A 9,808-nucleotide genomic window follows, 5' to 3' on the forward strand; every position below is an offset into this window, starting at 1 on the left:
ATCTGTATATTATATTATATATAGACATATAATATGCTTTAAATGTTTAACTACAAATACAAAATCGTCAAAAGAAACACTTTTTTGCCCATACTTCCTCCTATTAGGGCGCTTTCCCTTTAAGAAGAGAGATCGATCGATTGCCTACATTTCCCACAATGCCACTCGCTAACTCCCCGGACGTCAATCCGCTTGCCTTAGTACCGCTGGAGCTGTTCGACTCGGGTTCCTCCGGTCGCTTTGCACGGCAGCCCAAGATGTCTTCGCCGGGTTCAGACGCGAATAGTCGCAGGAGGAAGAGGCCGGCTGAAGACTCTCAAGGTAAGCTACAAAGGGTTTCAGTCATGGCCGAAAGCAAATTTTTGTTTTTATTATTCTCGCGGGGCTCAGCGAATGGCTTAGAAATGTATCGACGACTTAAAATCGGAGTGACAGCTCCTTTGCCACACGCGTGTGCATCACTGTAAGTTTCCTTCCTGTAAAATGATGAAAATCGAAAAATCTTGCAGCAGACGAGACACAAAAGTGGGAAGTGAGTGAATGGGAAGTTATTGAAGAACCATGGAAAGCGAGAAGTCACGAAGATTGGGTAACAGCAAGTGGTTTTGTCGCGTGACAGTGCCATTAAATAGATAGAATAGCCAAGTCATGCTTTTTGGTTCATGGGGTTTGTGGTTTTTATTTTTTTAACTTAGAGTGACTGTTCTGCCTTTCATCAGAATAGACAAAAGCCTTTAAAATAATCTGTCATCGGTTTAATGGAAATGTTATTCATATTAGCACTTGTGGCATCGGGTACTTGGTATCGGAGTACTCGGTTGTCCCACACCTCTTGACCCGAAGTCAGCTGGCGTAGCTCTCCTGAGAAAACACGCTCTAGAAATTGAATTAATAATTGTCTTTACTGGATTGCAGATACTCCACCGGAACAAGAAGATGACCAGACAACTGTCAGAGGTTCACAATATCACTCAGTGGCCACACACCAACCGGCATCTCCTGCCCAGGGCACAAGAAAATACCCGTCAGCACATTCTCGTGAGTCGTAGCAACGTTTACGTTTGTTCTCATTACAATTTGGTTTAACAAAACATTTGTTTTCCTCAAGATCCAAGCCATCAGCCCCATGATGACAGCTGGGAGGAGATTCAAAGCTTAAGAACCATCAGAGCCGAGAACGAAGTAGAAGCCAACAAGCTGGTCAACAACTACAGAGTATGACTTATTATTATTTTCCTCCGGCTGCCTTTTTTTTTTTTTTTTTTGTAAGTACCCATATATGTCCGAATGTGTTTCAGTTTGGCTTTAGAAAATGGAAGAGCCACGTGACCGAGCGTCCATTTGAAGACCGATCTGAAGTGGTGAAAGAGCTCTACTCAGAACTCAACGTCATCAAGCCACATACTGGTCCAGGTACACTTCAGTCTGGTTCAATACAACCAAAAATAGAGTGCTGACACTTACTTAAGTCCTTTCTTAATATTTCATAATGAATTTTGATGACCTTGGACTCAAATGTGTTTTTAAAAATGGTCTTTTGCCTATTTTAAAATGTTTTCAAACGTGACATTTAATCAGACCATTTATTTTACTGATATTATTTTTTGCCCTTTTTGTCAGGCCATCTCATCACATGTGGAAATGTGCTGTATGTGTTTCTATTTGGTTGGTGGCTCTCCCTGGTGTACCTGCTGGTGGGCTTACTGATGTTCCTCACGGTCATCGGTGTACCCTATGGTAGGTTTAGCACACGGGATTTTGTTTCAGACTAACTCGCGATAGACTAGTTTAATGCGCAACATAACAGCTGGAATTTAATGTACAGTTTTTTATCGCTCTCTCTTTTCTACCTCTTCAGGACAGCTCTGCTGGAAGCTGTCCTGTTACTTCTTGTGGCCATTTGGAAAGTTAGTTCACCAGGTATTTTTTTTTAAATTTAATTTATTGGATATTACACCTGGCCATAGCTATCTATTATATTTGCTTATGTGTTTTATATCATCTTTTTTTGCATTCTTGGCAAGAGATATCTTCAATCTTCTGATTGTGAGCGCTTGATTATTATTCTAGATTGGCCGTCCAGGCAGACGTGAGCAAATGTCTGATTGCGAGTGCACCGTGGACTGGACAGAGGACGACTTGCCTGTGCTGCTGCCGTCACCCGCCAAGAGTCCCGTGCCACCAGAGGAAGCAACCGAGCGACCAGCGCATTCTGGCTACTGGGTAACATTTGATCATGTCGTAAAATATAACGACCAAAAATATTTAATATACCTTTTCCCCTTTAGTGTCGTTTCTCCACGTATGTGTGGTTGTTACTGGGATATCCTCCGCTGGTGATTCTCCACTCTCTGATTTGCCTCCTCTCCTGGATCTTGGTCTTCACCATTCCTGTTGCCAAGATGAACGCACGCACTTTTGTCGTCATCCTTCTCTTGCCTCCGGAGGATGTGTGTGTGTCAGTCAGTTTGCAGAGCAAGGTAAGGGAACTGATTTTTTTTTTTTTGCGGGGGAGGGGGGGTAACTACAACATTATTTTATTATTGTACTTCAGCGTGAAGGTTTGAAAAGCCGGACGCTGCTGTGTGTCTACCACGCCGCAAACTGGTACTACTACAAGTATACTGTTGATGGCATCAATGTTTTTGCTGTCAGTATCCTTTCATGCATCAGTTGATTCAATTTGGACTCAAATCACATTTGCCATGTTTTAAATTAAGACCAGTTAGTCCCTTTGACCCGCCTCCCAGACCTCCTCCCTCTTGTCATAATTGCTTTGATAATCGGCTACCTAGATAGAGAAAACCAGTACACCAGCTCTGACGTCAAGTTTGCCATAGCAACCGTCTCCATCATACCCTTGTCGTACTACATCGGCATGGGCATCGCCAGGTGAGCTTGATAACATCACACACCCAAAAAAAAAATTTTTCTCACTGGTTCTGGAACCATCCCACAGCATCTCGGCCCAGAGTAACTTCGCCGTGGGCGCCGTCGTCAACGCGACCTTCGGCTCCATCACCGAGTTGACTTTTTACATTACGGCTTTGCTGAGAGGTCACCGGGCAGCCAACCCGTGCCTGCAGGAGGTCGTGAAGGCCGCGCTGACCGGCACGCTTCTCGGTTGCATCCTCTTCATCCCTGTGAGGCATCACATTTTGCACACACGCGTTCTTGGAGCAATGCAACAATTTGCTCCGCCTCCAGGGTATCTGTATGATTATCGGCGGGTTGAGACATCCCGAGCAAAGATTTAACAGCCGCTGCACAGGAGTCAGCTCTGCACTGCTCTTCATTTCCGTTGGAGGTAAGTTGTAAATGTCTCGTCAGTGCAAACTTACCTGATTTTAATCCACCACCATCATGTCCGCAGGCGTCTTCGCCCCGACAATGTTCTCCAAGGCTTACGGAAACTTTGTGTGCGCCTCGTGCACCAATTCCTCGTCAAGCAACACCACGAGCAACATCAGCGGCCCGTTCATCTGCCGCAACTGTCACTATGATGTGGTGAGCGCCCTCGCTCGGACATATAACGGACAAATTGGTGCAGAACATTTCTTTCTTTCTATTTAACAGAACAACGGGACACTGTTTCATCACCATGTTCAGTAAGACATTTGAGTTCCTCTTAATAAGCATGACAGATTTGATTTTCTGAGCCTCCATCACAGGTGGATGCACGATTTGACTTATTTTTGTTTTCTAGGCCCCTGGTGTATACTGTGTCGGCCCTCTTGCCCGTGGCTTACATCATCGGATTAATATTCACGCTCAAGACACACTCCCACATCTACGAGATCCATGTTGGAGACAGACAGGGTAGGATTATATTCCCCCCTATGATGCTAATTGATGCTAATTGTCACGGTCTTTTGGAACCAGAAAGCGGGCAGCACGGTGGTCCGGTAGTTCACTGGTCCCGATGGAGGTCTCTACTCATCCTCATCTTGGCCACCGTGTTCACGTCTGCTTGCGCCGACCTGGCCACGGAACACATCCAGCCCATCCTTAATCAGCCTACAATCTCCCAGGTTGGGACATATGGCATAAGTACTCACTTGGGCAATATTTGAGTTTTTTTAAAATGGTCAAACTATTTTTTTGGGTAACTTTTTATATTGTAAAACAGCCAAATGTTCTGGCTATAATTTGTTTTGTTTTTAATTCTTGTTATCAGCCGTGGATTTTGAAAAACTAACTCGCCTATTTTGACAAAGGAGTTATCGACTTAATTAGTAAGAAAATATTTGTCTTGGGCTTAATGTGTTTTTATTGTTCTCCAGTATTTTATCGGGGTAACAATTCTCGCCATGGTTCCCGAGATCCCTGAGATCGTCAACGGTATCCAGTTTGCACTTCAAAATAACATAAGTCTCAGGTACCCTCATGAACACAAATTTCAAATGAGACTTTTGCTCTTCACAATAAATCTTTTCTTTTTTTATCTTCAGTTTAGAGGTAGGAAGTTGTATCGCTGTGCAGGTCTGCATGCTTCAGATTCCGATCCTCGTCTTGTTCAATACCTTTTACGTAAGCTCTTCTCATTTTTCTGTGCAGCATTCAGACAAGTTGATTTTTCAATTAACGCCGCCATTGCTGTTTTGTCAGGATGTGGGCTTTGTGCTCTTGTTCAGCGACTTGCACCTCTGGACCAGTATCTTCAGCGTGATTCTGGTCAACTACATCTTCATGGATGGCAAGTCGGATTATTTTCAAGGTAAGTGTTTGATAACTGCGTGTACAAAAATAATCCATTTTTTAACTAAATAGAGAATTGTCTTCAATGTTTTTTCATTGTCATTTAAATAATTCAATTGATATTAACCCATGTATAAAATAGTTTATTTTACTAACATATCAGTTGAATTTAGTTTTAGTTGTCCAATTTATAATAAAGGTAATTATTTACAAATATTTGTGTCTTTTAATTTTTATTTAGCCTGGAAATTGACAGCATAATTACAAAACATCATCAAAAAAATTAACATTGTAAAGTATTGATGTAAAAGTGTCAAATGTATTTTTTTACAATAAATTGCAGTATATAGTAGGGTAAATGAATTCTCAAATTTAAAAAAAAAAAAAAAATTCAGGGAATATCTGCTATTGCATTCAAAAATAAAATATTTCCCCCTTTTTTTTCTGCCTTCTGTGTTTTTAAAATGCAGGTACAGCGCTGGTAGTTGTCTATCTGATCCTATTGGCTCTCTATTACTTTGCTCCATCACCAGCAGGCTGCTGACTTGGAGGACCTATTCACGACACTACTCACAAAAATTGGGCAAAAATACTTTTAATATACAGATTAACTTATTTTAACTATTTATTAAATTGTGACGTTTCAGTGAACTTTAGGTTCATCCTAAAATTTTACACCAAAGTCTAACAGCCCAACCTTTTTGTGAGTAGTGTGTATAATGAATGGACAACAAAAGGAAGTGCTTCAACGTTAGCATCGATGCTAACATTATAACTCGTGTGGAGTGTTTGCACAAGTAAATTATAAAGCCCAAAGAGTTAAGTCACCAATACCACTCCATGTTTTAAAACTTGATCCTGATAGGACTTTTCCCAAATATTTCATATTGATGTTTAGAATTAAGCATATTCATGAATATTAGGAGGGTTCTATCCTTTCTTGTGACTGTTACTCCAGGTGCATCTAAATAAATGAAAAAAATAGTCAAGTTTATTTCAGTAGTTCAACTCCAAATTTAAAACATTTACGAATCATTGGAAAACTTGTCCATGATATTTTAATTTATTAAGATGTACCTGTAAAAGAGCCAAATGTTCTATCTTGTATTTTTGTTTTAGAGATAAATAGAACAATGTGCACTTTTTTTTTTTTTTTTTTTTTTTACCTCAGTGTGTCAAAATAGTGATATTTTAATACGAAAAAATGACAGTGTGTAATTGTGGCAATATAACTCCTCCATACAAATATTTGGAAAAAAACGGTCTGCCTGACTTTTATTGCACAACAAGAATTAGACAAATTTACAGAATCAAATATGGCATGCCAACATGCAGGAGAGATCGATCACAAGCGTCACAAATAGAAACATCTCCAACACAAGCAAGGCCTACTTTGAATTACTGCAGCAGACTGACTTTAACAAATGGCGGAAAGTGACAATGCGGAAAAATTAAATTTCCATTACAGTGCTGAATGTGTCCCGAGGTTAAAACTGTGCTTTTCAAAACAGTACCTTTTTACAGTTAAAAAAAAACACATCATGAATAATAAAATAATGTTCTTTATGACACGTTTTCGGGCAACATTTAGTTATAAAAACAAGCAAACACAACAACAGAGTAAACAGCAGCACGTTGATTTAAAACAATTTAGTGGCTTAGTGAAACCTGCACGCAACCAGCACCGTCAATCATAAAGAGGAATCTGAGCATTCAAAAGGCACCAGATGGAGAAAAAAACAAGACTGCAAGTGTAAAATTTAAAAAAAAAAAAAAAAAACACTAGGGGGAGGCACTAGAAGTCACAGTGATAACATATAAAAAAAATCCATTAAAATAATTACATCTGAACATTACACTTCCTGCTTTTGTCCAACACTTCCGCGCTATTGCATTCTGTTTCTCCGAAACAAAAATATAAAATATACACAATGGAATGGAACACTTTGACACCAAAATTCAAACGCCTCTCGAAAATGCAAACCAGTTACCGAGGCCATAAAATCACAGTTGACCAAATTAAATTAGGGTCCACACAGACAAGTTCATCTCAACACAGATGTCTAAAATAAAACACATTCCCGAAATAGATCAGACTGAACTCCAGAAGGCAATTTTCACAACCGCAGTCAGTCGTTTGGGTTTATTTTTATTTTTTTTTTAACGACGGTTCACCATGCAACACTCACCTCTGTCCCATCACGGAGCGTCTTCTCCGATGATGAGATGTCTACCTACTTGAGCCGTTGGATGAGCGTGTGTGGCAGTCCAAGGCTGAGCAGCTGCAAGGTGGACAGCTGAGCTAAATGAGGAACCGTCTTCAGTAGCTTCTCCCAGGCCAGCTCCAGCAGACTGGGCACCACCAGCCACACTTTGTACAACGAGGCCGTACGCCGGTTCCCAGACATGTTCACCACGCCGCCGTGGACGTACATGCAACCCGCCTGAAGAAAAAAAAAAAGTGTAAAGTTTTTCTTCTTCTCATTACAGTCTTGACGTTACTACTCACAGGCGTGACGGCGGCGCAGTGGAAGTAGGCAGGCTCCGGCATGACGGCAGGCAACTTGGTCCACTGAAAGGTGCCAAGGTGGAGCTTCCACAGGTCGGCCATGATCAACTGACCGTCGTAGCCGCCGCAAATGAACACCTCTGTGAGGAAGAACAACGAGGTCGTTGTAAAAGTAGCAGAAGGTACATAGATGGAGAAAGAAGAACTCACCGTGTTGAACCTGCACGCAACTGTGACAGCGTCGGGCAGCGGGATATCCTGTCATCAATATTCCAATCAAACAATGAAAATAATTGGAAAAATAATATTCAAAGCATTTAGGCACTGACCTATTTTTTCATGGGCTTTGGTGGCTATTTCCTCCCAGTAATTTGTCTCCAGGTTATATGCGTGAATCTGGAAAAAGATTTTTTTTTAAACAATTTGAAACAAAATAATTTCAATTAATTTACGGTACGGCTTACTTTGTCCAGGCGATACGATGACCAGGAAGTCCCGCCTCCTAGAATGTATATCCTTTGTCCATCGTGAGCTAGCTCGTGTCTGTACCTATGACATCATCCAATAACACCTTGATGATCAGATCAACTCATGTGCTCTCATCTCACCTTTCCTCGGGTAGATCTGTGGGCACATTGTTGGGCTTGAGATGGCTCCACTCTTTGGTAGTCAGGTCCAGCCTGTGCAGATCGGTGCTATAAAGGTAGCCCGTCGTCCCTCCAAAAACGTACAAGCAACCGTTTATGATGACCATCGCCTGCAAAGGGGTAACACAGCATGTTTCTGGAACATCTACTGAAGAAAAAAAAAAATATGACAATGCTGTGCTGGAAGTTACCTGGCCGTAGATCTTGTTGGGCTTGGTCCCTTTGCAGCCCAACAGGTTCCATTGTTTGTACTTAACGTTGCAAACGTGGACGTCGTTTCCGTTGTTTTCGCCAAATGGGATGCCAGTACCGCCAAACACCAGCAGGTTGTTCCCATGGAAGACAGCTACACATAGCCATAAAATCAAGCTAAGCATTTTTACTTCTTCTGATCCACTTCGAAAATGCTCAAACAATACAAAACACTGCCCCTCTCACAATATTTTTCTCTTAACAGCCCTTACCTGACATGGAAGCGAGCTCCGTGGGGACGTAACCCTCCGTTTGAACGCGGTGCCAGGTGGCGGTGGCGAAATGAAACCTCCACAACTCCCTGAAGAGAGGAAAGTCTTCATTTTCCGCCCCACCCGCTTCCTCGAAGTCCGGGTTGTAGCCTCCAAACACGTACAGGTGAGTGCTGTCTGCGACACAGCGGTGTCCGCTACGAGCCGATGGCACCCAGGGTCCTGGGAACGTTAACAAATGTGGATCTCCTTCGCGGTCCGAGCGTGTCGGGACAATCGATGCATTACCTTCTCTGAGAAATCTGTTGGGGATGCGCAGGTTGGGGAAAGCGGGGGATAAAAGTCGTCGAGCCTGGAGCCAGCGTGCCCTCATCTTGAAGCCTGTACAATCAAATCCTTCAGTTCTTGTCCTTTAGGGTTACAGGTGAGCTGGCTTTAGGCATGAGACCCCCAGATTGGACACCAGGGCATAATATCGAGAAACCACTAAATGCATCAACACGCTCTGCAAAAGCCTGAAAATGATCATCATTTAAATCTGGATCTAAAACATGCAGGATCAAATCAAGTTCGTGACCTCTGACCTAGAGTAAGTTAGGTGTTATTCGGCTTCAGGATGACCAAAAAAAAATAATGTATGCACGTAATCAGCTACTACTAGCTGTATTATATCGACATTCTATCAAATTGATGCTATTTGCATGCTCGGGAAATCAAATGTATAAATGCAGGATACAATTAAAAATGCATTTTCATATTGCGTCATGCGCATTGATGCCTGTCTAGAAAATTTGCATTTTAGGTCTTTGCATGCAGCTAGCCTTAGCATGAGTGCATGATGCATTCATAAAAACACCGACACGTTAATTACAACACAAATAAGCACCGCGTTACCCCCAAAAGCAGTTGATATAAAATATATTTTAAAAAAAAAACGTTTTAAACAACCGTTCCGGTTTTGTGTTTAGTTTACGCACCTGAATCTCGACTCGAGGGCCTCCAGGACAGTTTCTCGAACTTATTGAGCTGACTGGAGCTTTCATCCTTGACCGGCGTAGACATGTTGACGAGGCAGCGACAAGCACCACGAGAGGTTTTTACTTGCGGGTGCGTACGGCAAGCCGCCACAACGTCGCGTTAACGCGGAACACCATTAGAGAGGAAACGTGTTAGGAAATAATACAGCTGAGCTTTGAGCGTACACGCCAGACACTGCTGTTGTTAGTGGTGCGCTGCGGTCACGTGATTCAATCTGACCAATCAGGGGAGAGGCGTTCAAAAGACGCATGCTTGTGGATTGAAAAATACATCCATTCAATTTAAGTAGCAACCTTTAAATAGTAATTTAAAGCAGAATATGTATTTTACGTAATTGTTGTGTGGAAAAAAATAGCTAATACAATTTACAATTAGATTTATCCATTTGAATACTTTGGCTGTATGTCCCTTGTGATTGGCTGGCTGGAATAGGTTCGCCTGTCAAAAATAGA

The 9,808-nt window shown here is 42.0% G+C and overlaps 2 protein-coding genes across 5 annotated transcripts; one reads left to right on the forward strand and one right to left on the reverse strand.

The window, feature by feature from the left end:
* Positions 1–35: 35 nt before the first annotated feature.
* Positions 36–7,332, forward strand: LOC125970515 (uncharacterized). 3 transcript variants are annotated; one of them, XM_049722863.2, is made up of 20 exons: positions 37–321; positions 916–1,038; positions 1,109–1,215; positions 1,299–1,413; positions 1,621–1,737; positions 1,859–1,920; positions 2,071–2,223; positions 2,289–2,480; positions 2,555–2,654; positions 2,751–2,892; positions 2,960–3,143; positions 3,208–3,307; positions 3,374–3,507; positions 3,577–3,608; positions 3,707–3,819; positions 3,883–4,031; positions 4,284–4,378; positions 4,452–4,530; positions 4,609–4,717; positions 7,189–7,332. In XM_049722863.2, the coding sequence occupies exons 1-20, from the start codon at positions 159–161 to the stop codon at positions 7,233–7,235; spliced, it is 2,316 nt and encodes a 771-aa protein (XP_049578820.1). In that variant the 5' UTR covers positions 37–158; the 3' UTR covers positions 7,236–7,332. The 3 variants fall into 3 exon arrangements, with proteins under 3 accessions (XP_049578817.1, XP_049578820.1, XP_049578819.1); XM_049722862.2 differs by lacking the exon at positions 7,189–7,332 and adding an exon at positions 5,169–6,499 and having other exon boundaries at positions 40–321; XM_049722860.2 differs by lacking the exon at positions 7,189–7,332 and adding an exon at positions 5,169–6,499 and having other exon boundaries at positions 36–321; positions 3,707–4,031.
* LOC125970516 (kelch domain-containing protein 10) lies at positions 5,947–9,562 on the reverse strand. Of its 2 annotated transcripts, none has more exons than XM_049722864.2 (10): positions 9,296–9,562; positions 8,607–8,699; positions 8,319–8,540; positions 8,046–8,200; positions 7,816–7,964; positions 7,672–7,756; positions 7,537–7,603; positions 7,418–7,465; positions 7,208–7,347; positions 5,947–7,142 (listed from the first exon to the last, which is right to left on the reverse strand). In XM_049722864.2, the coding sequence occupies exons 1-10, from the start codon at positions 9,378–9,380 to the stop codon at positions 6,933–6,935; spliced, it is 1,254 nt and encodes a 417-aa protein (XP_049578821.1). In that variant the 5' UTR covers positions 9,381–9,562; the 3' UTR covers positions 5,947–6,932. The 2 variants fall into 2 exon arrangements, with proteins under 2 accessions (XP_049578821.1, XP_049578822.1); XM_049722865.2 differs by having other exon boundaries at positions 8,607–8,728.
* Positions 9,563–9,808: the final 246 nt, after the last annotated feature.

This window comes from Syngnathus scovelli, chromosome 6 (assembly GCF_024217435.2).
Source record: "Syngnathus scovelli strain Florida chromosome 6, RoL_Ssco_1.2, whole genome shotgun sequence".
NCBI classification, from domain to species: Eukaryota; Metazoa; Chordata; class Actinopteri; order Syngnathiformes; family Syngnathidae; genus Syngnathus; species Syngnathus scovelli.